The sequence below is a fragment of the Alternaria arbusti genome, assembly GCF_024043155.1.
Source record: "Alternaria arbusti strain BMP 1465 chromosome Unknown scaffold_5, whole genome shotgun sequence".
NCBI lineage: Eukaryota > Fungi > Ascomycota > Dothideomycetes > Pleosporales > Pleosporaceae > Alternaria > Alternaria arbusti.
The window spans coordinates 864,200-891,081 of NW_026249945.1; the positions used below are offsets into that span (position 1 = coordinate 864,200).

A 26,882-nucleotide genomic window follows, 5' to 3' on the forward strand; every position below is an offset into this window, starting at 1 on the left:
ACATTCAAATGAAGAGGGAACATTTTCTATGAGGGGTGTCAAGCCTAATAGCCCGTCTCACACTAGGAATCATGGTACCTGACGCTACTGATGCCCGCGTCGAAGCATTAATTAGTGCCTGTTGAAGATGGCGACTGACTACGTGTAGCAGTCTATGGCATCACACAGCAGACGGAAGAGATTGGTCTTAAGTTCTTGATTTTTTTTTTTACATTTTTTTTTCTGTGATCTTTCACGTACATGTCCTTCATGGGACGACTGTATCCATCAGCAAGCCAGCAGCGACTTCGTGAGCCTCTGTGCAAAATCCGCCAAGCGTACAACGTCGCATCGGGTCATATGATACGCTTGCAGCAGGAGCGAGAGATTTCGCTCGGTTAGAAACAAGGAAAAGACAAGAGAGGTAGGAAATCGTAAGAGGGGGTATCATCGAAAGAACCCTGAACGCCATGAATAGCTCTGGACCTTCAAAAGTCAAGACAAGCTGAATGCGTTCCAGAGATTACCTACCAGGTCGGAAAACCACAGGTTGGAAACTTTGGAAACCTCAAATTAGGAAGGACTGTAATGGAAGCTGAGCAGAGGGGCACATACTATGTCCGGATATCACGGATCCAGTGAGTGGGCAATGCTACTCGTCGTCGTTCTCAAAGGCAACGAAGTCCGCCTGCTGTGTGAACTGCTGTGGCTTCGGAGAGGTTCCAGTCTTGGGCATCATCCATTCATGAGCATCCTCGGCAGTATCCATATCATCCTCTGGAGCGTCCGAAGTAGCAGGGGTGTGTGATGAAGGAGAACGAACCGGGGAATTAGGCGGGGACTGGGCTGGAGAAGACAGACGAGTGGTCTTCCTCATGCGAGAGGCAAGACGAACATGTGGATAGTGATGCCTACCAGTGTAGGAACACTCTCCCGTATTGGCGAAAGTGGGACACTCATATGCATGCAACTCGGCACAGGTGTCTCCTTTCTGGCAGTAGCCCAAGCGTCCAAAAGCTTCGCAGTTCGGTGCGGATGGATTGACACGAACATGAGCAAAGCGGCAGTCTTCTTTGGTGCATCGGCCTGCTTGGAAATGCTGGCACGTAGGCGTATTGTGCGACGATGCAGTATGAGACAGTTGACAGGTGCTGTCGGGGCAAACACCCTTGAAGAGGACAGACTTGCATACGGTTTGTGTATCCGGATCATGACGAAAAGGACAACCCGGGATGGAACACCGACCTAGACAAAGGTTAGAGGCGAACAATGGGTGAGGAAAGGACCCGAAATGTCGTTTCGTCGAAATACCTGTGTGTGTAAAGTTGGCACAAAGTCTTGATGGTTCAGTCGGCTGGTGATCTCTGGATGAGGACCTGGTGCTGTCCGCCGGTACCTGCGCTGGATCCTCGTTCTCTTTGGCCTCGCGTGATTCGGGGACAACATGTGTGCCATCGGAATCAACAGTGTAGCGAGTATACATAGGTGCATTGAGAGGACGCGCGTAGGGGTGGTAGGGTGTGTAGCCTCTGCCTCTGCCTACGGCACCTCGGCCTCTACCTGTACCATAGCCGCCGCGCTGGTTGTACTTGTTGTACGGAGGGTTGTAGGAAGGATTAGCGACCGGAGTGTAGACGGGATTGAAGACGGGGTTGTGGACGGGTCTGTAGGAAGGAATGGAGGGAGAAGTATAGTTGTGAAAGCCGTGGGAGGTGTTGCGGTAACCAGAGCCAGTATAAGCGTTCGACTGAAGCCTCTCGCGCTCTTCCCTCTCTTGTTTCTCTCTCCTGGCGCGCGTAATGTAGCCTAGAAGTAGATCGTAAGTATCTTTCTGACCCTGCGACTCGGATTTCACGTACTAGTGAGCTCTGCCTGGGCGCGAATACGTTCCTCCTGTGAGGTTATCGCTTGGAGCTGTTCGGCCGTGTACGGAGGCGGACCGAGCGGCGCCATTTTAGCACTGGAGTATCAGGAAATCTATGACTTTCACTTGTTAGTAATGCGCACCCCTTCCACTGCAGCGACACTTTGAGGTTCCGGCGTTCGGCGGGCGGTTGTTGGTGAGGTTTTGCCAAAGCAGAGCGTGGGGCAACAAAGAATAATACAAGCGGTTAGGCTGCGGCAGCTCTTGGCAGGGTCCACGTCACGTGCTGTCTGTCTGCGCCCGCACGCGCTAGCCATGAAGGGAACTGACGCCGTAGTCTTTCGGTGTTCATACGCTTAGTTTTAGTCAAACATCTTCTCCTTACACCTAGAGGAGAAGTTCTTTGAAGTAATGCAGTCACAGCGGAATGTTCAACGATCATGTTCTTCACCGTCCAGCTAGACCACACACAGAAGGCATACGACCCAATTGCTCTACGATAGTGTCAAGCATTGCGCACACCTTAAAAGTGCGATCTCGCTGGTAAAACTTGGGGTAAAGCACCTTCTTTGTGAGGCTGATCAAGAATAATGGATGACAGGAGTCTCATTTCCGAGAAGTAATACAGTGGAAGCTAAATGTAACATGCACTCAGACACGCGACACCTCAATCGAAGTACCGGACCGCGACCTTGATATCTCCTCGACCCGCCTCCTTGAAGACGTCCAACACTGTCGCATTCAAGTGCTCCTTGACAACCTCAATGTCACTACCAAACCAGATCAGCGTCAGGTCCTTCAGACTGACAAGCTGACACAGGTCCCCTAGTTCTTCAATGAACCATGCCTTGAGTCCGGCCTCTGGAATCTTGCCATCCCTGTACACCCCGAAGGCGTCGACATACAGCCGTACATCGGAAATGATGTCGGTTTGGGAAGGAGTGAAAGTTGTCAACAACAGCTCGATGACATGCTCTGCGTAGCCGACGAAAACGTTGAGGGCGAACGGGAAGAGGTTGGCTTCGAAGTAGATCTGTCGGCAGGTCTCCAGTAGGTTCAATTGTGATCTTGGGTATGCCCAGTGTGGCCACTCTCTGTGCTCACGGGTTGGGCGAACTGGATGGGAGAGGAAAGCGTATTTGTAGATTTTGTTGCGGAGTTCTGCCGGAAGACGAAGGAGGGGTGACTTTCGGTGATTGCGCTGTGAGCTGTGTCTTCGTTAGCTAGCAGTACAACGAATGCAAGATCCAGTACTCACATTGCTGCGAGGCGATCCATGAGCACAACACTGCGATCGTAGTAGCGTACACGTTCGGGAACAGACATAGCCTCGGCGGGCGAGTACATGGCGAATACAGAGCCCTGGGAGTTGAGTGCAGATAGTAAAATCAAGAAGGCTGCGTAATCACTTTTGAGCATGTGCGAGGAAAGTGGGGCGGTAAACAAGGAGCACGGTGTGGAGGGAAGGAGCGAGCCACTGCAAAAAAGTGAGAATTAAATGACGTGCCCGCGGATTGGGCATGCGTGACGAAACGTTTCGGTGTGTATACGTGAGTTGTTCAGATGTGTCGACGCTAATGGATATGTATTTGGTTGCTGTCATGCTCACGATCTGGAAGGTTCAATTTATTCTTAACAGCGTCACTACAAGAGTTCACGAATGAAACAAAAAAGCTTTTCGGTGGTATATGGAATCTTGATCGAGTTCTAACATGATCATCCACATTATTCGCGAACTGCAGTCGAGTACATGGACTCCACGTGGTCGGAGAAAGACACCGGAAGCGACTCCTCACTGGCTGTAACACAGCTCTCCAGAGACCTTGCATGTGAGCGCTTAGTAACACGTACCTATATCGGCTTCACACATAGCATCTCGTTTGGGGATGAGGTTGATACGACCTCATTCAGATGTCATCGGCATCCATAGCTGCGGTCACTGAGTTGCTGCATCGTCCCATCTTATCCTCACGCAATGGAAGCTCAACAAAATCGAAGGTAGGATTGAACAAGTTTGAAAGTCCATGGAATTTACATATGACCAGAATGTGAGTCCGAACTACCGGTAGGGCCGGTGAGGCGACCTGAAATCACAGTACAAACGGCCCAGTTCCTTACTCTGGCCTATCAGCTGTCTCGATGCCACAATATAGAAACCCAAATCCAATACTGCTACTCTTCAACCTGCGAACGAATTTCTATCTTTTTTCCGCGAGTTGTCTGCTGTCGCAAGGCGTCTACTACCAACAGTCTGCAATCCACCGCCCAACCGTTTTTCCAGACATGCTTCCAGGGGTTGCCCTCGTATTGCAAAGGAGAGAGAAGGATTTGTTTTAGTTCCGGTAGCCTCGCAAGCCTCTCTAACGTCGATAGTAAAGTATCGTGTAAAACCAAACGGGCGGGCGCGTATAAATTCTTGAATGAAGGCCCGGGGTTTGATACATCCATGGTGAAACTGAAGTGATAGTCATCCATCACAATGTATATAATCGATATGGCATCGGCTTGATCCCGACTGAGAAGCCTTGTAATGCTTCGTAGTGCCCAATGACCACCTTTGAATGTATTCGAGGCGAAAGGAAGTAGCCTGGCCTCGGTATAGATTTGACGGCAAGTCCCGAGTAGCTGTAGGTTCTGTCTAGGATAATGTGTGTGACCATCACTTTTCGTATTCTCGCTAACTGGGGCGCAAATCTCTATGTCGTCTTCTTGAAAGACGTACCGATAGACTGCGTTTCGAAGCTCGGGGGAAGGCGGAGAAGGACGCATTGCTTTTGATTCTGAAGAGTGCTGGTAGAAGCTGTTAGCTGAAGTCCATACTAGAAGAGATATGACCTACAGGGCAGCGAGTGCAGCGGTAACTTTTGGGCCATCGTTGTTCTGCTCCATTCGTTCGAGTGGTTGTTGTGTCGACTGGATTTGTAACATAGTATTACAGTATTAAAGTTGAGTAGTCGAGACCGTCGAAGGGCTCTGGATTGAGCGAGATTGGGAATCTAAATGCCGGAACCAGAGGGTACGGATCAGGCAGTCGTAGTATGAGGCGATAATGAAGAATGAATCAGGAAAAGTGCACAGACCTATGGCCTCCGCAACCCGGAACGCATGAGTAAAACGTCACGACTTGGTATAGTGCTTAAATCTTGTACAACCACTTTCATGTCAGACGTTTGTTTCGCATGCTCAAGTTCTCTCGCTCATATTTCCGGTGTCTTTTTCTCCGTTACAGACCAGTTCTGTGTGCTCCATCACTTCGACCGGCTCACTCTATAGCAAGCTTGCTAAGTTCGCACAGACTTTGTATTACTTGCAAGGTAGATATGCAGTGGCTAAATCATGATAAAGAAACCGAGAGGCCTCGGACTCGATGAAACGTCTTTGCCGAATATTATGACAATAGTTTGTTACGTTAGTGTCAAGGAGGGGGGAGGGCACTAGTATCTCCAGGAAGTGTAATGTACATTTATTGGACAACATGATAGTACATGTGTATACTTAGCTCCCGTAAGAGGATCTATGTTACACTGTCAAGTGATGTGGAGATATAACCTTTTCTTGACACTTAGTCGATACGGACGAATATCTTAATCTTTCTTCGAGATGGCCCTGAAGTCCCAGTTGTTCAGGTAACCTGATCCAATCTGTTTGCAGCATCAGTCTTTGGCAATTCACGCACGTCGAATAGGGATAGTACTTACGCAGAGGTATGTTGCGAAGCTGACCCAACCAAGGTACGGTGCGAGCAGCCATCCGCAAACCGGGTCAACTTGTCCCCAGATGTTGATAAGGTAGGAAAGAGTTCCACCAAGAGCGAGAATATCAACCGAAGCCGGAATGGGACGACCGAGACCAAAGTAGAGAGGAGTCCACATCAGGTTCAGGGCCAACTGGATAGTATAGAGAGTGGCTCCGTGCTGCACCGGGTTAGCTCGGATAATAGCAGATCGCGCACAGCATTCTCATACCTTCGCCAGAGCAACAGTATTGGGGTTAGCAGACGTCGCTCCGATGGTGTATGCGCGATATGCTGTGTAGCCCATGGTGGCATAGAGTGCTGTCCAGACTGGTCCGAATACATAACCGGGAGGATGTAGTGGAGGTTGCTTCAGCGTTCGGTATGCTGTTTGAGACACACTTGCTGTTTTGGAATCAGAATTATATTCCGGTACAAAAGTACCATTGGCTTACGGCTGATGGCAAATCCTGTGGCCGTTCCACACAGAACAGGTAGCAGGATAGCCACTGCAGGGTTCTCGAAAGCAAAGCTGGGAAGCGTGAGAGAGGGGATGTAGCTCGTCATGATGGCGTTTAGTGATGAGATTCGTGTGTAACTGTCGATCAATGTCACATGCGCAATAGCAGAAGTCGCCAAAGAAAGAAGCGTCGTGTACCTGCACTCCGCATCTCGTGATATTTTCGGAGCGCCAATCACAGCCTCGGCCAACGCGTGGAAGGCCGGGTCCACTTTCCGCGTGGAACGCTAGCCCCGTCTCAGCCGTCGTTCGGGTCTCTCCAGCCCTCCGCGACGTACCTCACCCTTCTCTCTGCCATCGCCCTCTCCACCGGCATCGTTCTGCCCGGGAGTCACTTTAGCACATCGTGAGTGCACCTTCTCGTCCTTCAGCTGTCCCATTGTTCGTACCCCTTCTTCCTCTTGTACAGCTGTCTCGATAGCTCGGATAGCTTCGTCCCCGTGGCCCTGCGCCCAGCCTCCCTCCAGCTGCCTCTCTGACCTTATCTTCCTGCGGCGCTGCCCGTGTGCTCTCAATCGCACCAGGCGTGTCGGCTTCTTGTCACTTCTTACCCGCCTCTTCTTCCTCGTTACTAATCGCATTCCCTCTCCGTCACCTTGTCCCTGACTTGTTCCCTCTCTGACCGAGCCATCATGGCAAACAGCTACCCGCGCCGATTGCCTCTCGAGCATCCGCTCCCATCCAGCGCATACTCCCGGCGAGATTGCGCGTCAAAGCAACCGGAGACTACGCGCGCTGCCCCCAGGCTCGCTGCACTACACTCACTCCGAGCCGCCTAAACACGACTGCCTGTCTCGATTTCGCGCCACATATTCATAACCATTCACCATCTTATCACGCGTGCATACCGCAGCGATGGACTCCTACACGTATGTTGGTGCAGAAGACGGTGCGCAAAGTACGATGCTGACGGCTCGCAGTGCCACGCGTGAGGACTCTAGGCCACCCGCGGATTCGTACAGACGCCGTTCACCAGGTAAGCCATATACCCTTTTTGAGACGTGACGGACTTTCATTTTCACCGTCACGCGAAACTATGCCGCGTGTTTGCTCCGGGCCTCTCTCGCCAAGCGCTGTTAGCACAGACCGATTGCGCGTACTTGGGCGTTGTTGTATGACTCCTGGACATGACCGGCATCATTTCCAAACCTCATCTTGAATCGCTTCTGAAACATCAGACTGAGCTAACATGCGTCACAAAGGCTCCGGAGACCGTAGGGCAGGCAGGCGCCGATCGCGCTCGCCCCAGAACATCGACCGATACCAACCTGATCGCGCGCGCGACTACGACGGCCCCCGCCGAGATGGCAACCGACGACGCTCCTCGCCTCCGCCCGTGCAGGCAGGCATCGATCGGTACGTGCCTGGTCAGGACAACTTCGCGCCGACCTTCACCACAAACCCGGTCCCGAACCCTATGCACCTCGAATACCAGGTCGGGTTCAACTACTTCGCAGAGTGGTGGCGTGTGGAGCAGCTCATGAAGGAGGAGAAGGAGCGCGCAAAGAATGGCGGACGCAAACCAGGTCTCAAAGGCGAGCGCGAAGCTCGAGAGGAACGGGGCAAGGAGCGCGAACAGATCCAGGCCGCGTATGACGAGTACAAGGAGAAGCTACAAGTCCAGATGGCGAAAACGTTTGTAGACAAGCATAAGAACGAAGAGTGGTTCAAGGAGCGCTACGACCCAGACTATGACTTGGCCTTCAAGGAGAAGCTCCGTCAATATCGCCACGGCATCTACGAGGAGTGGGAGAGACAAATAGATGAGGGTTACTTCGACGAGTTCACGCTGGAAGGTATCTACAAAAACGATTCGAACGGTGCTGGAGGGATCGTAGAAAAGGAAGAGGGCGAGACAACGGCTGCCAACGAGGTGCTGGGCGTGGGCGATTTGTTGCCCTGCAAAGGCGGCGAGATCCGCGATGAGACCGCGTTCCAGCCTACGCTACTCATCAAGACTATTGCGCCCACGGTCAACCGCGAAAAGGTCGAGGAGTTCTGCAAGGAGCACTTAGGAGAAGGCCCCGGCGGCTTCAAGTGGCTCAGTATGAGCGACCCCAACCCACTTAAGAAGTGCCACCGCATCGGTTGGGTCATTCTCAATCCAAGCGACGAGCAGCCAATGGTCATCGACGACCGTGGTGATGGACGCGATGACGATGCCGAAGAAGGGGCTGTTGAGGATAAGCCTGAAGCTGCCCAAGGCCCACAGTCTACCGCTCACAAGGCTCTCGAAGCTCTCAACGGCAAGACCGTGATCGATGAAGAGCGTGGCAATTTCACCTGCCACGTCGGCATTCATGAACCTCCTGCCGCTCCTCGCAAGAAGGCACTTTGGGACCTCTTCTCTGCGCCTGAGAGAATCGAACGTGATCTGGAGCTTGCTGAACGACTCGTGAGGAAGCTCGACTCCGACCTCAAGGCGCAACACGAAGAAGAGTTCTCAAACGTCGACGGTGTCAGTAAGATCGAAGAACGTGTCGAGGCTCTGCGTTCGAAAGGCTGGCTTCAGCCCCCAGCCAATGCCCCGGTGCCGACCAAGAAAGCGCGGGATCCAGAAGACCTGGAGGAGGGTGAAGATGAAACCATGGAAGACGACGAGGGTGCTTTCGATGATGAAGTGGATGATGAAGAGCTGCTGGCCAAGAAGAAGAAGCTTGATCTCCTCATCGAGTATCTCCGACGTGTCTACAACTTCTGCTTCTTCTGCGTCTTTGAGAGCGACTCGGTTCACGAGTTGATTCGCAAGTGCGCGGGAGGACATCTTCGCCGACCGCGCGCTAGTCTTACAACTGCGGCCAAGGCTACCGCGAGAGCTACGGCTACTGGAGACCTCTTTCCATACAGGAAGCAAGAGTCTTCAGGTGACGCAGAGAATGGCGAGGGCGGTAGTCCTGTGCAAGAGAAGAAGCCAATGCGGTTGAGTACCAAGAACCAACAACAACTTCAACGAGCATTCAACTGGGTGAAGACGTATGAGGAAAAACTGCTACAGCTACTTGAGCCGGAGAATGTTGATATCCGCAAGCTCGGCGGCAAGCCTCTAGATGAAGCTATCGAGGATGAACTCTCACGTTATGTCAAACAGGAGGATGAATCCAAGTGGCGCTGCAAGGTTCCGGAATGCACAAAGTTGTTCAAAGGCCAGCACTTCTGGCGAAAGCATACTGAAAAGCGTCATCCTGAATGGCTTGAGAAATTACACAAGGACGTAAGTGTTTACACGAATGTTTGTAAGGATACGTTTGCTAATGCGAAACAGCTGCGACTGGTCAACAGCTATGTTGTCGACCCTGCGCATATTGCTCCATCCCGTAGTGATGCCAACAGTAATGGCCACTTCCCGATGGGCAATCATGTCCAGGCCACTGGAACGCCGCGGGGGTTCAACTTGGCCAACATGAACATGGCAATGGCAAACAACGGTATGCAGAACGGCGTGCATTTGGGCGCTCTGTTCAATCCTGCTATGGGCGGTAACTGGGACCCCAATGCTGCCCACGATGACCGTGCCGGACCTATGCGACGAGGCGGCCACCGCTTCAACAACCGTACTGGACCTTACGATCGTCAACCTCGTGACGGCCGTGCTCGTCCCGCTGTTAACGGCGGCCGATTGACCCCTCCGCCTCGTGGTAGCCGTCAAGGCCCTCAGCGATACGGTGAGGGTGGACCTGGACCTGTACAGTCTGTGCAAGGCCGATCAATCAAGAGCTACGAAGACTTGGATGCAGTTGGTGGTGGTGGCAGTGGCGAGCTCAACTACTGAGCCTCGGACCTCCGAGTGCATTGGTGGTTATCATGTAAGATGTGAAGTGGGCTGGCGTTAGCGTGGGTAACTTGAATTCTTCTGCCGAAATGCCAGGAAAGGCCTTGGCAGCAATTTGGGAACAGAACAGGCCGGCGTCCTGGGCTAATTATCGCCATAGACTGGCATTTTGATTTATTTACCCATCGGGCTTGTACGAGTACAATTGAGTAGATATCAACCTTAGTCAAATTGCAACTGAAAACCTTAAATGTTCGCACACGATAGTACCCGGCGTGATGTTGTACTAGTTAGTCAATCAGGTATCTTGGCCCGTGGCCAGAACGTGTTCGATGTCAGATTTCCTTGCTAGATATGAGTGACAGGCTGCGCCAAGGGGAGTCAGTCAGCCATGCATGACCTGGCGATGTGCGAGTGCGATCTTCGAGAGCAGAAGCGAGCCGAATGCGGTCCGATTTCAGGTACTTCCGAGTCTTAGGCACCGTTCCGAGGAGGGGTACTCTTGTCAGTTCAACCAGAACGCCTCGTATTCATTCCCAGGATACGCGACGCGTATTGTGCAGACGAGATGGGGAACAAAGGGCGAACACGGCCAAGACATAGGATGCCGTTCTTTCCTTCGTTTGGCCTCGTGGGCCTCTGCGCTCCATACGTCAGATGAGCTAAGACATCGGGTTGCGTCACTCAGCCACAATCCTTTACGCGCCCGACTCTGCTTCAGTGCCGACAAGCATTGAATTGATCCACTTTGAGCAAGAACGGGCGGTGCAGACCCATCGTATCTCTTGTCCTTGGTGCCGTGCCCGCATCTCCGCAGTGCACCAGCCTCAGTTGCAGCCACAGGTACTCCGTGGTGCTAGTCAGGCGTCATACAACACGCGTCGACGGTCATCTGCAGGGACCCCAAAGTCTGCTTTTCGCTATTCCTTCTCCTTCTACACCTTATCTTCCTTCTTTCGGATCGCGGCTCCCTAGCCCGCGCGTTAACGCTGCTATTAATCCAACTATGCCCGCCAACCTCGACACCCCGCCTGCCATCCAGCTCAACGGTGCCACAGAGCCCACCACGATGAATCCTCAGCCCTCAGTACAGAACTTTGGCGAGCCCGCGCGGCCGGCGGTGCCCCAGCGTAATGACACATCCTATTCGAAGTTCTCGACCATGTCGGTGCCGCCAGAGGGGTCCATATTGACAGGCAAACAAGAGCACTGTAAGCCGTACAACATCATCTATAGCACGTGGCGAAGCTAACGAGGGCGCAGACCTCAAGCGCGAACTCATCTCCCAACAAACAAAGTACGAAATCGCCGAACTCTCCTCTCCTACAGCGCTGCGACGCTTTGGCGCACCCTTTCGCTCAGATGCCGGCGAAGTCGCGCCGGAAGACTCAGAATTGCCCCTCCTCCGCTACATATTCGTCAATCATGTTCGGAATTTCCCCTTCCTGGACAAGGCCAAAGAGAAGGAGTTCTGGCAGGACAAGTTACAAGTCGTACGTTGTATGAGGTCATACTGGGCAGAGAAGGAACTGACAAAGGTGCCGTTCTAGTTCCTGGAGTCATTCGCGAGCAAGGATATCTCATCCTCAGAAGACCGGCTGGAAGAAACGAAGAGGAGAAAGCTAGCGCTCAAGGCTGAGAAGCTCGTTGAGCTGATGATGGTCTCTGGCATTCCCACCGCGTCAGGCTACGAAGAAAGAATACGCTTTGCCGAGATGGAGATCGTGGACCGACAGGCAGATGAAAAGGGTCTTACAATGAACGAACCGAGCGGACACGCTATCAATGGTTGGGACGTCAATGTCGCAGGCGTCAGAACAACATCAGTGAAGAGACATCTCCGCTACCACACGCATGCAGTAAGTAGGCATACAATTTGGCCGAAGACAGAACCTAATTATGCGTTTGCAGGAGTACCTCATACGTGTAAAGCACGACGGAGACAAGGACTTCTACATTGGCCGCCGATACGCAGACTTCGTTCAATTGCACAAACGCATACGTCTCGAACTTCCCGGCAAAGTGCTCGCTCCATTACCTCGAAAGAATGCGAAAGATGGCCTCCTACAATCAAGTGCTGATGACGACGATATTAGCTCTATCTCGTCAGGATCTACCCAAGGACCTCCCCCTCCTGAACCTGTTGAGAGCAGTGGCGGTGGTTTGCGTAGCTATCTCTTTGGCGGCGGACATAAAAAGAACGCCTCACAGACATCACTAGGAAGACGTTCGCCGAGAGCCTCAGCGGACTTTTCAGCGTACAAAGCTCCTCGTAAGCTGTACAGGGAAGAACAACGTGTTTCTCTTCGCGCATTCCTCCGATCATTCCTACACAACGAGCGAATCGCCCAGTCAAGTGCCATGGCTGAATTCCTGACACACGATCCCATTGAGGTCAATGAGGAAGAAATGGAAGACATCCAGAGGCGAGAAGAGATGGACAAGAAGCGCATCGAGGAACAAAAGCAGTTCTACGAAGTCGCGCGGAAGCGAGCAGCGGAGCTTGACATCCACATGGAGAAGTTCAGGAGAGAAATTGTAGAGAGCAATGGACTCTCACACCTGTTCCAAGAGGTCAGAGTCAAGAACACCATCCGAGACCTGAAGCCAGAGTACCAAAAGTTCGCAGAGTGGTTACGGATAGAAGTGGCTGCTACCATCTACCATTTGTTCCTAGCCGAGGACAATTCCCCCGAGCTGTTTGCACAGGCGAAACGCATACATTCTCTCGTTCCTTACGGTGTCCTCAAGAACGTCATTAGGATAGCCAACCCTGCAGCCGTCATGAGTGGGGTTCTGGATCTGTTCCTTGCACAGCCGTTCGGCGCTCGTTCATTACTTCAGCGTATATTTGGTATGGCCATCAACGACGGTGTCAACTCTGTACAGAAGACGATCGACACACTTGGTTCCACGAGGATTAAGGATGATGTTCTTTGCGACAAGATCAAAGCATACGTACAAGCGGATGAAGGTGTCAAGGAAGCGATCCGACAAGAAGCTGCACGCGACAACGTCGATGTCGTGGTGACCATACTGCGCTCCGAGTTCTTCCAACCAGAATTGTCTTCGCAACAAGTGGAGAAAGTTTTCAATGCCTACGTTGCGTGGAACAACGCGGTTGAAAATGTGAGATCGAGCCGCCTCAGCAGAAGAGCCAGCACCCGCAGCACCGTCAGCACAGCTACTAACGCGACCGGTCAGGTCGAAAAGGAGATGCGATCTGGTGCCGAACTTTTCGCGCATCTCAAGCAATACTTGAAGCTGTGTCTCAGACAGAGGGATAAGCTTATGATGCTCCAAATCATCGAAGAAGTAAGTTTGACGCAAAGGCGATTTCAGAGATAAATGACTGACGTACTTCTAGCCGACCACGCTGCAGCTCTTCCGGGATTTGTTCACCATCTTCTACGAACCTCTTGTCCGTGTATACAAATCCGCAAACGTTTACAACAGTATTACCGACTTCGCCATGTTCGCCGATGACACCATCAAAACCATCGAAGCTTGTCAACGACAAGAAATTTCTGCAGACCCCAATCAAACCGTGCAGGCCTTCATAGATCTGTGCGCCCGCCACGAGGATAACTTCTACAAGTTCGTTCACGAGGTGCACAAGCATGACAACGGTCTCTTCGACCAGCTCATGGGATGGCTAGAGGGTATCTTGGACTTCCTGCGTCACGGCCCTGGAAGTGGCGGTAAGCTTGATATGAATGCGCTCTTCCAGGGTGGAATCGATTCAAATATGATCGACAAGAACAAGGCCATTCGTGAGATCAACAGTCTGATCAAGTGGCAAATGGCGAGGAAGAAGTGGCATTCGGACAAGACAAGGCAAAAGATGGCGAGCGGTGGTGATGACCCTGATCCGCTTATGGGTGGTATCGCCGGCTTCAAGTCGAGCGACTTTGGGCTGAACGCGGTTCGTTTTCCTCTCTGACAACATATTGGCCATACATTAACGAGATACAGATGGATCTCCAGGATCTTGAACTCGATGATGACGGTAGCGACTCCACCGACTCGGAAGACATGGACGATACAGATATCGCAGACCCGATTGAGGCTGAGCGCAAGAGCCGAGCGCGCGCTGCGGAGAAGCTTCGGAGAAAGGCAGGCGAACCGAAAAAGCCACCTATCGTGGAGCTATACAAGCTCAGTGACGGTTTCAACAGCATGCTCAGGAACGTTCTCGCTTCGTAGGCTATTTATAATATGCCCCTCAGATGGCATAACGCCAATCTGGTCACCTTTGAATAGCGGCATGATGGAGTATCCTGCATGCCTCTAAGACCTAATGAAATTACTTCAATTCTGTGTAAAACTTGACTGCAACTCTCAATTCCCCCCTTTACTAAACGGTTCCTGGTGTTGGTGAACCACTCCAGGGCTGCAGCTCCACGTGCTCGGTATGCGCACCTACCCGAAGCACGCTAGCGTGGTGTGGCGCTCGGAGCTAGTGTTCAGTCGCATAGCTGTCCTTTAGTCCAGCCGAAACGTTGCCGCGTCCACGCGTTGACTTACTTGCCAGTTCTCTTCTCTGTACGATGATACTGCGGCTTTTGCACGGACAGTGCTGATATTCATTCCTTCGCTTTCACCTCTTTCAAGAAGCAGCGCCAATTGCGTTTGCAGTTCAAGTCAACTCGGTTCTTGTTCAAGACGCGAGCTACGACCACGTCTCGAGACAACGTTCGGCTACACCCTCAACCCCACTGGTCTCGACCCCAATTGCCTTCTACTTCAGGGCTTCACACCAACTTCCTACAATCACGCCCACCCTGCAGCGGTAACCCGCCGTTATGCCCGCCAAATCGCGATTCACGAGGCTCGACGCCTTCACCAAGACGGTCGAAGATGCGCGCGTGCGCACAACATCCGGTGGAATCGTCACCATAGTCAGCTTGTTGGTTATCTTCTGGTTAACGTGGGGCGAGTGGGCCGACTACAGGAGAGTGACTGTGCGACCGGAATTGGTGGTTGATAAGGGCAGAGGCGAACGCATGGAAATTGCCCTGAACGTAACGTTCCCACGGGTACCATGCGAGCTGCTCACGCTCGATGTCATGGATGTTTCTGGAGAGTTGCAGATGGGTGTCACGCATGGCATCAACAAGGTGCGATTGAGCCCTGAGAAGGAGGGCAGCAAGGTTATTGATATCAAGGCTTTGGATCTGTAAGTCTACATCGAGTCGCTGTAGGGCGCAGGCATATACGGGAAGCAACAGAGTGCTAACAGCGTTTTCAGGCACGCGGACGAAGCGTCGCATCTTGCTCCCGACTACTGCGGCGAATGTTACGGCGCACCTGCCCCCACCAACGCAATCAAGCCCGGCTGCTGCAATACCTGCGACGAAGTCCGCGACGCATACGCTTCGATATCTTGGTCTTTCGGTCGTGGAGAGGGAGTCGAACAATGCGAGCGGGAACACTACGCCGAACATCTCGACCAACAGCGTCAGGAAGGATGCCGTCTTGAGGGCAGCATCCGCGTCAACAAGGTTGTCGGTAACTTTCACATCGCGCCTGGAAAATCGTTCTCGAACGGCAACCTACACGTTCACGATCTCGAGAACTACTTCAAAGACGAGTACGCGCATACCTTCACCCACAAGGTTCACCAGCTTCGCTTCGGCCCCCAGCTTAGCGATGTCGTTGTCCAAGACATGCAGAGGAAGCACGCAGGCTCTGGCGCTGGTGGGTGGTCAAACCACCACATCAACCCTCTTGACAACACCGAGCAGCATACCGACGAAAAGGCTTACAACTTCATGTACTTCATCAAGGTCGTGTCGACCGCTTACTTGCCACTCGGCTGGGAGAACCAGCTTCCTCGTTCCGCAAAACATGATGAGCTCCTTGGCGCGACCATTGACGCTTCATACAAGGGCAGCATTGAGACGCACCAGTACTCTGTGACCAGCCATCATAGGAGTCTGCAGGGTGGTTCTGACGAAAAGGAGGGCCACAAGGAGAGGATCCACGCTCGGGGTGGTATCCCCGGTGTCTTCTTCTCTTATGTAAGTTCCCAGGTACCAACTCCTCGATGCTTGATATGGTTACTAATGGTTGCAATAGGACATCTCACCCATGAAGGTCATCAACCGCGAAGCTCGTGAAAAGTCCTTCTCTGGCTTCCTCGTTGGTCTCTGCGCCGTGATCGGGGGTACTCTTACCGTCGCTGCGGCCGTGGACCGCGCGTTGTACGAGGGTGTCAACAGGATCAAGAAGATCCACTCAAACTAGATGACGATTGTTGCCTGAAGGTCGTCTCATTGCTGCATTTACGCGCGTTCATGTGTGGAGTTTTTGGCGTCACGGGACATCAACGGAAAGACTAGACTCATGCTACAAGTCTGGGAGAGTGGTGTAGGTGGTGGGAGGTATGGAGAGGTATCAGGATTTAGAGATTTTCCTCTGAACAAGGCTTGTATCATTTAGATCGGAAATCTATGAAACGCACACTTACTTTACTGTCGGTCTCAGTCGATTACCAGATGACATGTATTGCTTTCTTGTATTCAATTATACTGACATTTCTGGGTTTCAAAAACTTGGTCTTTTGGTAGGTATAGAGAGCAGTGTGCAACTAGAGCCTCAAAGGTCCTGAGCTCACACTCCGGGTCGGCAGGAGAGAGCTTCGCGGATGGCTTTGCTGTCTGACGGGATCAATTTCCTTGGGCTGTCATCAAAGTGGCTGCCTTGCTGCCTGATTGCAACCCGAGGAGTCAGCACGAGAGAACCGTATTTTTTGCACTCAGGTCACGATTTTTAATTAGCAGGCATGAATAAAGAGCATGATACAATAGGTGAGAGCAAGAGCACAATAGCAGTAAACTTGGTCGACGTCGAAGGTTCCATGGGTTTTGGCCAATGACAATTGGACGAACTGGAAAACTGTGGCTTGGCGACGCACAGACCTTCCGACTTTATAGACAATCCCATCTGCTCAGTCTTGCTTGATAGATCTCTTCCACTTCTAACACACAACCAACATACTCCAATGAACATGAACGATCAACCAAGAGGTGGGCGAGGACGTGGGCGCGGCCGAGGGCGCGGGAACTGGAGTGTCTCATTCACACCACAAAACCATGACGACGATCAGATGATGGTCGATGGCGAGTCCTCACGTGGACGAGGCAGGGGGCGAGGACGGGGACGAGGATTCAGGGGAGGCCAAAACCACTTTCAGCACGACAATCGTACAGACAATCGCTCACGAGAGCCGGCGATCGACAAAGAAACCCTGGAAAGACTTAAGGCAAATCCATCATATCCGCTGATGGAAGGCTTCCTGGGACGACGCTACGATGCAACCAACAAGCTGCTGAACTTATCAACTATCGCCGGCGACCAAGAAATTCTCCAATCCGGCATGTTCGCATCAGAAGGCGCACAGAAGAAGTTCTTTCCCGCCCTCATGATTGTTTGCGACGCCATTCTCGAGACGCAAGAAGCGAAAGAAGCAGCAATCCACAGCGTCACACTTGCGGGCAACAACCTCCAAAACACACACGCCGTCTACCAACTGTGCAACCACTTCCGCCACATCCAAAACCTGGATCTAAGCAACAACGCTTTCGCGACGCTGGACGCCTTAAAGCCGTGGAAAGGCCGCTTCAGAAACGTCGAACACCTCATCGTCGACCCGTTTCCCAACCCGAACTGGCAAGATGAAATCGTCTCGTGGTTCCCCAAACTCAAAATCTTGAACGGCAATCAGGTCCGTCCTGACGCGCCGGCAAACAACAACGCAGCAAACGCACAGCAAATACCGGCTGCTACCACACCAACACCAGCACCTGCCATCGTCGACCCGGAGCAGCAGAGGAAGGAAGAGATGATTCTCTACGTTCAGCGCGAAACCAATCTTAAGCGCGACTACGCTATTCAGTGCCTGGAAGCTGGACAGTGGAATATCGAGCAAGCTGGCGCCCTTTTCGCACAGAGTCGCGAGTCTCTGCCAGCTGAAGCATACAACTAGACGTTGATCGTTTGCGAGCTCACAGAGATGAAAGCTCGCAGGACATCGGAGGAAAATGAATTTGATGTCACCTGTACGACATCAGGCATGGAACAACGAAGAGCAAGGAATCGGTATTGTTGCTACCTTTGCAACATCACAACCCAGGCAGCACATTTCGGAGAAACATGGACATCTGCGCAAAGAGAGCGGGACTTTCAAGCAGGCGGGGATATCTTGGGGGCAGCATCTGGCTATCATCACGAGGAGCAGGACTTTTCTTTCACTGTATGAGGGCGAGGCAAAAATAGTTCTGGACAGAGCATAGCATGGCGTTGATGTTTTGAGTTTGGGGCATGACGCGGTACATATACCCACGCGTAGGAAAGCAGGAGCAGAAACACGAGTATGGACTAAATAGAACGAAAACAATCATCAAAGACACCATGACCGACCAGATCTCACCTTTGCCATCGTGATCAATCTAGAAAGGAAGGAGTGGCCGCCTAACCAACCATCTCACGTCAGCTACCAGCAAGACCGACATCGCACGCTCACGTCATCACACATGTAGATGGTAAGACTAGTCTTTGAACAGAGAAAGCAACACTCAAGGCAAACAGCCGAGCGCAAATAGATATCATCTCTACATAGTATGTACTGAAAGAAAAGCTCGTCCTTATTACCACAAACGCAAAGGCCACAACACGCTGCTTAGTGACTCTTCCTCTGCGCATTAGCCAACGCACTGTTAAGCGCAGCCGTAACATCCACATGGAACAGCGGCCTGTTCAGCCCTTGAACAACCGCTATCCGGCCCCTATGCCTAGCATCCTGCGCATCTGCATGTCCATACGCCTTGCTGTGCTCCAGCTGCTTGGTGATGCTACCCGTCTCGGAGCTATCGCCCGAGTCGGGATGCGCAGCCTCAATGTCGCGACTTCGTACTTGCGATAATGTGCGTTGTGCGAGGAGGTTCTCGCGTGCTTCTGCTTCCGCGGCAGCAGAGTCAGAGCCGCCGATTTCGGCGACGCTGAAGATCGGTTTCCAGCGGTGGGTGATGCCGCTATCGGGCATTTCGGGAGTGTAGTAGCCGAAGCCGGCGGCGGCGAGCGAGCGCTTGGTCCAGCGGTTGTTGATGTTGCAGAAGTGCCAGTCGACGGTGTCTGGGGCCGCGTACTTGTCGAGCTGGTTTCTTACGTCGATCAGGTTCTGAATTGAAGTAAGGTCGACATTGTTAACTGAGGAGAAATCGAGGATGATAGCCTTGAGCGTGGGTCGGTCGTCGGTAACTTGAGTATCTTTGCCACGGCGAGGGCCAGGGTCGTTCCATGGGCGGTCGCCCGGTCTGTTGTAGGTTGCTTGGTTCGTGCGGCGCGTCTTCGCGAAGATGATGTCGGTGAGCTGGTCGAGGTAGTGGTTTGCGTTGGGGTAGTTGAAGCCTTCGCTGAATCGGTAGATGAAGATACCTGGATAAGGGTCTTCCAGCTGAATGCTTGGGTTGGATCCGTCTTTGTGATCGATGGGTAGGAAAACTTCACGAACAGAGTGCTCTCCCTCCGAGGGCTTTTGCCGAACACCAGGCGGCGACATCTTGTCTTCTTCGGTTGGGTCCAGCAGATGGTCGCCAATGACGGAGTGAATCTTGGCCCTACCCATGAAGCGGCCCTTGGCCTTGAAAAGGCGGAAGGCGAACATGCCTGCAGAAACTGACACCGTGACGAAGATGCCATTCTCAATACTGGAGAAGACGGTGACGAGAACACCAACGAAGAAGATGATGACTTCAAGCGGTGAGATCCTCCAGAATTGGTATACAGTGTTTGGTGGTGTAATCAAGTCCAGCACGGCGTGGATGATGACTGCCGAAAGCGCTGCGTTTGGAATGTACCAGAACATAGCTGGGAGTGCGTAGATGGCGAGTAGCACTACGGCGGCCGTGATGACACCTGCAAAAGGCGTGCGCACACCAGCCTTGGACTTGATAGCAGTACGTGAGAAAGAACCAGTCGCGGGGTATGCTCCCAGGAAGGGGCCGAGGCAGTTGGAGACACCAATGGCTACGAGTTCTTGCGATGGGTTGATAACGTAGTTGTTCACACGTCCGAAAGACTTGGCGATGGAGATGTGCTCGATGAGGAGGACGATAACTGTCGATGGGAGTTCGGTCGCGAAGGACTTGATGATGGGGATCGTAATCTTGGGCACGCGCGCGTGTTGGAAGCCTGGAAATGTAAGTAATGAGTTTGACCAAGTTCAGGAAGCATCTTACCTCGTGGAACAGTTCCAAGGGTTTTGATAATCGGCTTGGTTCCGTTGGCCCTGTGCTCTCGGTTTGCCAAGTAGCTGAATAGGATATACAGCAAAATGACGAACACCGTTCGCAGAGTGTTGATGAAGAAAAACAGCTTGGCGCGGGTGGGGAAGCGCTTTGCTAGCTGACCGCAGGTAAACCGGATCGCATATAGGAGGAACAGGCAGGTCAGGCCGAATGATGCGTTGAGATCGGTTCGTCCAAGGTACTTCAGCGAGTTGATGACCACTTTGTACGTGGGGTCCCTAGTCGAGAACCCCGTGATACCCATCATGGCAGGGAACTGCCCAGCAGCGATACTGAGGGCAGAGCCGGTCATGAAAGCCGAGATAGCAGGCAGTGAGATGAGGTCCACAATCCAGCCCATGCGGACAAGACCCAAGAAGAGAACGATTGATCCGGCAATGATGGCCAAGGCGGACGCGATCATGTCTCGTGAGATGTCTTGGCCAGCAAGTTTCTCTTCTGCAGACAGCACGACACCGCCCGTGACTGTGGATAGAACGGCAACGGGCCCGATGGTAATGTCCTTCGAGGTAGCGAAGAACCAGTAAATGAGTACACCCATGAAGGAAGAGTACAATCCGAATTCGACTGGAAGCTCAGCGAGCTTCGCATAGGCCATACCCTGGGGAACTACAACAGCGCCCACAGTGATACCTGATAAAAGTCAATAGCTATACAATGATACTGTTAAGATATGACGTACCAGCAACAAGATCTCCGATCAACCATTGTACGTTGTATCGGCCTATCCAGGAAAGGAACGGAAACAAGCTGGAGCAGTACTCTCTCAGCTCGTGACCACTGGGAAGAGTGTCTTTGATCCATTCTTTCGCGGTAGGTTCTTCCTCAACATAGGTGTCTGCGGAGTCGATGGTGAAGACGCTTTCGCCTCGAGTTATGCGTTCCGAGCCAGTTTCATTCCGGTAGTGCAAGTCGATGCCGAACACTTTTGCTAGGCCTTCGCCAACTTTACTGGCTGTAGAAGCCATTGTTGCGATGAGAGGTCTCCAACGCGCTCGAACGAAGATGCACTGGATCAGCACTGGAATGCCACGTGCCTGAAATCCAGTACTAAGTTTGACAAGACCGAACAAGCCTTGGAAGCAACGACAAGACCTGACGGACGTCCGAAAGCTTATCTATGCTGTCCACCGAACGGGCGGGTGCGAACAAGCACAGCGCAAGCAATTGGTGGCTTGGAGTAAATCGCACGCAGTCTCTCGGGGACGAATGGGGGTGGTGCTGTGCCGGTCTGGGCTGCAGGATCGGCCTGTGAGCTTCGAAGTCAAGGTAGCTTGGAATGCTTGAGTGCCCTGGATGTGGGAAGGACCGAAGCCTTTACGACGCCTCGGGATTGCTTGATATGACGAGAAATTGCGTGATCGCTTCCGTTACTGGATCGGAATTGGTGTTGATGTACGCTAGTACTCTACGCGCAGTCGGGGGGATGTCGAGGCAATAAGGCCACTGCTATGATAGAGAGGATGAGATGGGTAGGAAGTATTTCCAAGCAAAGCCCGAGTGAAGGGATCTGACAAGTGACATAATGCCCTGATATGCCGATCAGATCTAAGTGATTATTAGCGACCGTGACGCTTTTCGCCGCGGTACCGGCAACAATCTGATGCTCGATGGGTCGAGCTTGCAAGGGTGTGCGGGTGCGGCGACAGGGATGGGGCGCGAAGGATGTGATGGTCGCTGACGGTTCGCACTAGTGTCCAATAGAGATTCAAGGCCGGAATTGCGTGCTCGGGAGCAAAGATGTCGACTTCGGTGCGAGTACGCCAAGTGAGCTTGGAAAACGGTTGAGGTGTGGCACAACTGGCACACCAAATCCTTCCGAGTAATCGTAATTGTATTCCCAGCTGACGTGCGGCTACATCATGTGTATGTCTTGAGCAACCACGCTGAGCACAGCAGCTAGCCTGACGCATACCTACAGTGTATGCGACAAATTAACTCTGCGTTAAAAGATCCTCCAATGGTAAGAGGCGGCATTTTCAGAACTCCGAGGCTCTTGGTTGAGCGCAGTCGTGATGTCGCGAAATAGCATCTGACGTCATGCTCTGGGGAAAGCCGGCTGTGCGGGTACGTTGAGACGGCACTTGGATCCTCGACGGGAACTTGCATCCAATCCAGGGCAATTCTCTCAGCCTACCACGATAAGCCCGTGATAGAACCGGCGCTGTTTGTCGTGAAAAAGATGTCTGTGGGTGCAATTAAGGTTCTTTGCAGGATGCCAGCCCGCACGTGGGGAAAACTGGTCCTTACTAAGCGAGCAGCCGCCACTTAAATATGGGGGGTACGTTCTTTTAGGAAGGCTGGACACAAGAAGTGCATACCGCTTTTGTCCATGCTCAAAACTCAGCAAAACACAGTTGATGGGTTTTCACGATAGCTTTGCTCTAGATTTCCATGAGTGGGCGGCGAGCTATGCCGCTCTGATTGAGATGCACACCTCAAAGATGTGGATGCGTTACTCCAAGAGGTGCTGCGACCACATCAAGCTAGTCTCGCGCGTTCGGCGTCAACGCCTTCCGACTTCCTTCTTGGCTGACCCTCAGTCCTACGTACTCGGTTTCCACCGCTTGCCCACCTCAATTACTTTCTCACGACACGATGCCTCCACCCAAAAGGCCCAGGACTGAGTTGGGTCAGTCCGCCCGTCCGATCTAGGCCGATGTCGTCATGCCGTAAGCCGAGAGATGTGCCCGCTCGAAACCCACTGTCATATGAATCTACAGCGCATAACGTCTATCACAAGAGATAGTTCATGGCGATCCGTCTAAGAGTTTTCAGGGTCTCCCCACACTCATGCAATGAAGACACTAGACATTTTTGGTTGTTCATCTTCTATTAGCCTGTAGTCTACGACACAGCATATCTAAAGAAGTGAAAGATTTGATATTAGTATAGCATACCGAGCTACCTGCGGCGAAGCGATTGGGTTATCTAATCTGCAAGCCTCTTATCCATGGATGATTAGACCCTGTACTCAAAAGTATCCGATCATCATACTGCACGAACCAAAAGCTTGATTTGGCAAATACCAATCCCACTACAACCGTTCTCAACCCCATATCTCATCATGAAACAACTACATCCTACCAACGCTCGTCTCTAACCCGGAGACTTAACCCCACTATCTTCTCTACTAGGGCCCCCCTATCACCGGCACCTCAACACGTAGACCATCGCCCTCGTCTGTGCGCTCATTAATAAGTTTCTCAAGGCTATTGAGACTAAGCCGACAATCAAACAAAAACCCTGCCGCCGACCTGCTACACCCATGAGTATAGTAATGGTTCAACTTTATCAGTCGGATAGTACGAATAGCGTTACGCTGCCGTTGTGAGAGAGTCCCAAGGAAATGCTGGAAGCCTCGGTTGTGGTGCGCCTGGAAACAGTTCAACCTGAAGGGTAGGAACTCTGTCTCAGAGCGCAATTGTCGTGAAGTGACTGTGAGCGCGAGAAAGTGGTGTGGTCTTGTCCATATACCGTTGTTGTGGGAGGATAGCTGAATGGGATGATGGCCGGGCGTGGTGAAGCCCTAGGGAAGACTTTCTGTACGGATTTCATGGCCGCCTAGTACGTAGGTGTATATCTGATTGCGGAGCTCGGCTGGAAGGCGGAGAAGTGGACATTCGCGCTGGTTGCGAAGGGTTCTGGTGATGTCAGTTTGGGTTGGTGAGGTGACGGGGGTGTACTCGAAAACATACATTGGTTCGCACGTGGATGCGGCGGCCTCATACTTTGTTTGGACGTAGGCCATGGCTATGGTTTATACAACTTGAGAGTGTGCGGTCCAAAAGAGTGAGCAATAGTGGACGACGGAGGCTCACAGGTAAATATAGCGGTAACCCGATTGAGTAGCGGTGCTAGTTCAAGAACGTGTGGGTTGTGATTCCAGTGAAATGTGATTGTGCGCTCAGGAACTAACGCCAAGGTGACTTCATTTTGTACTGGACATATAAACATCCCGTGCACGAAACGGTAGCAGACACGTGCAATGCTCGGTACCATTCCATTACCGCAACAAAGCGACCAACTCGTCAACGCCATGATAAATGCACTCCTCTCCCTCCAGTCCCGTTCTCCACAACAAAACCACCTATCTACCACTCTTCCTAGCCTTCTTCGCCCGATCATAAGCATTCTTCTCCCTCCCCTCCTCACCCTGAATCTCCGCCACAAGCCTCCTATACTTCGTCTCATACGCCTTATCCTTCTCCTTCTTCTCCTTGAGCGTCTCCCTCGCAATGAAGTTGGCATCCTTGCGCAACTCCCTGAGCGCACCTTTCCTCTCGCGCTTGTACTCCTTCTGCAGCTTCTTGGCTTCGGAGCGCTCCTTGTCTGGGTCGTAGTGGCGGTTGGGATCGAAGGATTCTTCGAATTTGGGAATGCTGGATTTGATGGGGAGGGGGCGGTGGTGGTGCAGGAGGAGGGGTCGCCGTTTTGAGCGCGCGAGGGAGAGGCGGGCGAGGAGGTTTTGGTGGGTGGAGGTTTGGTTTGCGGATTTGAGGGGGGCGAGCAGCGGGGTGAAGATCTCGATGAAGGCGGTTGAGGCGCTCCAGAGTTCGGCAGCTGTGATGACGTTCTTGCTGTGGGCGGCCAGGAGAGTAGGTGTCGCGTGCTCTGATTTAAGGGACAGTCCGGTGTAGCGGATGAACTCGGGGATGTATCGCTTTGATAGCCTTTGGTATTGCAGACACAGCGCAGCGATGAATGCACCGGTTGCGACATCTTTCGTAGAAGCAGGTGAGGTAAGTCCCATCCAGCGAGCCATGAGAGTGATAGCGGGAGTGACGACTTGATGGAAGTGGTCGGAAGTAGGGAAGATGGATCCAATAGCGGCAAGCAGGGCCAGATCGCCTGGGGTTGGGTCATTCGATATCTGAAGCTGCTTCAAGTGCTGTCGGATTTTGGTAGCAATCTGAACTGGGTACGACCGCGTCATGGAGTGAATATGACGGATGATGGCTTCGATGACAGCTAACGACGCAGCGGGCGTCTGGTTCGACAGGTAGGAGACGTGATCAACAAGTGCGCATGCAAAGTCGGCAAGCTTGTGCTTATTGTCTTGGTGCAGTCCAGCATGGTAGAGCGCACGTATCCGCTGAATGACGGTGGAGGTATCGTTGGGAGCAACATCCTTGAAAACCTTCAGCAGCTCTTCGTGAGACCGCGGGCACGCGTATGTAAAGGCCAATTTTGACGAAGGCTCGGCAGCGAGTGTAAGCACACCGTTCACGGCCTTGGGCTGCTCTTTCCGCTCTGGCATGACGTGTTTCAAAAAGTCTGCATCCTCTTCATCCATGGCCATGGTGTCGTCGATCGCAGAGCCGGCATCAGACTCATCGTCAGACATGTCTGCTTCAGAGTCGGTAGCCACGAGATCGTCGTCCATGATGAAGTCATCCTCATCTTCAACGCCTTCTGGTCTCAGTTGGCCTGGCAGTTTCAGACCGAACTCAGCAGCATCATCGGCAAGGTCGTCTTCATCTTCATCCTCCTCCTCCTCTGACTCCTCGATACCATTCTTGCGTGGCTCTTCGTCATCGCTGACTGGCTCACCTCGCATCCTCTTCAACCGCTTCTGTTCGAGTTCCTTCAGGCGGTCGGCCTCTTCCTTGGCCTTCTCCTCTTCCGTCTTTGTTCGCTCCGTTGGCTTCGCGCGCTCATCTTGCATCAGCAGGCGCACGCGCTTATCGTATTCTCTGTCCTTGTCTTGTTGTGTGGTCCCAGCGAGGAGCGCGGCGCGGTCGGCGTTCATGCCAAATTCGTTGACTTGGGGGTCTTTTGGCTTCTCGGGCTCGGGCTTCTTGTTGATGTGTCCTCGCAGGGCAGATAGTACGTCGTTGAGGTCCTTGTCAAGTTCGTCGCGTAGCTCGTCGTCGTCTTCTTTTTGTGCTTGACGCTCGTATTTGTGCTGCTTTGACTTGGCCACGACTTCCTTCATGACCTCTGCCTTGCTCTTCTTGCGCTCTGGCTGATCTGCAGCCGCTTCGCCGTCCGCCTCGCCATCTTCATCGTCATCGTCTCTCCGCCTCTTCTTCTTCAAGAAGCCATCTTCACCGTCGCTTGACCCAGCAATGCTGGCCGCGTCGTAGTCTTCCTCGCCAATCTCATCGTCGAAACGGAGGGACTGTCCGCCATGAGTAAGCTCCACCTCATCAGCATCGTCCTCGAGGTCAAACACATTGCCACCTCTCTTGCGCTGCTGTTCCCTCTCGAAGCGCGCCATCTCACGATCCTCCAAGCTCATGGTCGGGTCATCTTCGCCTATCCGCCTATCCAGAATGCCTCCGACTTTGTTCTTGCGATGCATCTCCGGAAGCAGCGACTTCCTCCGTGCCTCTTCACCCGCGCTCTTCGTAACGCCAGGCCGGCCTAGGATCTTCTTGGGGGCATTCTCAGCCTGCGCAGAGACGTACTCATGCTTGTGAGGGCGCGCAAGGTGCTTGAACTCGAAGGGATTGAAGGATTCGCGAATCGAGGCGAGCGCAGAGGCTTTCCGTTCGTGGTGGTCGGCGTTTTTGGATTGCGACTTCTTCTGCTTCTTCGACTTTTGCGGGCCGGTGATGCCCTGTTCGCGCAGGGAGGCCTTTAGCCGCTTCAGCTGGGAGGGCGGCATTGTTGCGGTTATCCGAAAGCCTGGAGACCGTCCGATAGAGGATTCGGCGTTGAGAGGCTCGTGGGCGGCTCGAGATGGTCGACCTGAAATTATT

The 26,882-nt window shown here is 52.6% G+C and overlaps 9 protein-coding genes across 9 annotated transcripts; 4 read left to right on the forward strand and 5 right to left on the reverse strand.

Annotated features, from left to right (window-relative positions):
* Positions 1-631: 631 nt before the first annotated feature.
* On the reverse strand, positions 632-1,932 carry J4E86_004811 (uncharacterized protein; the record flags this gene model as incomplete). The annotated part of the gene is made up of 4 exons (XM_051445348.1): positions 632-756; positions 951-1,224; positions 1,376-1,785; positions 1,839-1,932. 4 exons carry the CDS (start codon positions 1,930-1,932, stop codon positions 632-634), a joined length of 903 nt encoding a protein of 300 aa, XP_051303445.1.
* Positions 1,933-2,510: 578 nt separating this feature from the next.
* J4E86_004812 (uncharacterized protein) lies at positions 2,511-3,262 on the reverse strand (the record flags this gene model as incomplete). The annotated part of the gene is made up of 2 exons (XM_051445349.1): positions 2,511-3,051; positions 3,102-3,262. 2 exons carry the CDS (start codon positions 3,260-3,262, stop codon positions 2,511-2,513), a joined length of 702 nt encoding a protein of 233 aa, XP_051303446.1.
* Positions 3,263-5,427: 2,165 nt separating this feature from the next.
* On the reverse strand, positions 5,428-6,143 carry J4E86_004813 (uncharacterized protein; the record flags this gene model as incomplete). The annotated part of the gene is made up of 4 exons (XM_051445350.1): positions 5,428-5,484; positions 5,542-5,757; positions 5,809-5,981; positions 6,032-6,143. 4 exons carry the CDS (start codon positions 6,141-6,143, stop codon positions 5,428-5,430), a joined length of 558 nt encoding a protein of 185 aa, XP_051303447.1.
* Positions 6,144-6,951: 808 nt separating this feature from the next.
* J4E86_004814 (uncharacterized protein) lies at positions 6,952-9,865 on the forward strand (the record flags this gene model as incomplete). The annotated part of the gene is made up of 4 exons (XM_051445351.1): positions 6,952-6,965; positions 7,017-7,072; positions 7,299-9,307; positions 9,359-9,865. 4 exons carry the CDS (start codon positions 6,952-6,954, stop codon positions 9,863-9,865), a joined length of 2,586 nt encoding a protein of 861 aa, XP_051303448.1.
* A 1,006-nt stretch (positions 9,866-10,871) lies between these two features.
* J4E86_004815 (uncharacterized protein) lies at positions 10,872-14,071 on the forward strand (the record flags this gene model as incomplete). Its single annotated transcript, XM_051445352.1, has 6 exons — positions 10,872-11,076; positions 11,129-11,358; positions 11,416-11,724; positions 11,777-13,180; positions 13,233-13,790; positions 13,841-14,071. 6 exons carry the CDS (start codon positions 10,872-10,874, stop codon positions 14,069-14,071), a joined length of 2,937 nt encoding a protein of 978 aa, XP_051303449.1.
* A 599-nt stretch (positions 14,072-14,670) lies between these two features.
* Positions 14,671-16,114, forward strand: J4E86_004816 (uncharacterized protein; the record flags this gene model as incomplete). The annotated part of the gene is made up of 3 exons (XM_051445353.1): positions 14,671-15,044; positions 15,117-15,888; positions 15,947-16,114. The coding sequence occupies 3 exons, from the start codon at positions 14,671-14,673 to the stop codon at positions 16,112-16,114; spliced, it is 1,314 nt and encodes a 437-aa protein (XP_051303450.1).
* A 1,039-nt stretch (positions 16,115-17,153) lies between these two features.
* J4E86_004817 (uncharacterized protein) lies at positions 17,154-17,855 on the forward strand (the record flags this gene model as incomplete). Its single annotated transcript, XM_051445354.1, has 1 exon — positions 17,154-17,855. The coding sequence occupies one exon, from the start codon at positions 17,154-17,156 to the stop codon at positions 17,853-17,855; it is 702 nt and encodes a 233-aa protein (XP_051303451.1).
* A 693-nt stretch (positions 17,856-18,548) lies between these two features.
* J4E86_004818 (uncharacterized protein) lies at positions 18,549-21,143 on the reverse strand (the record flags this gene model as incomplete). Its single annotated transcript, XM_051445355.1, has 3 exons — positions 18,549-20,059; positions 20,107-20,808; positions 20,858-21,143. 3 exons carry the CDS (start codon positions 21,141-21,143, stop codon positions 18,549-18,551), a joined length of 2,499 nt encoding a protein of 832 aa, XP_051303452.1.
* A 3,122-nt stretch (positions 21,144-24,265) lies between these two features.
* J4E86_004819 (uncharacterized protein) lies at positions 24,266-26,788 on the reverse strand (the record flags this gene model as incomplete). The annotated part of the gene is made up of 1 exon (XM_051445356.1): positions 24,266-26,788. The coding sequence occupies one exon, from the start codon at positions 26,786-26,788 to the stop codon at positions 24,266-24,268; it is 2,523 nt and encodes an 840-aa protein (XP_051303453.1).
* Positions 26,789-26,882: the final 94 nt, after the last annotated feature.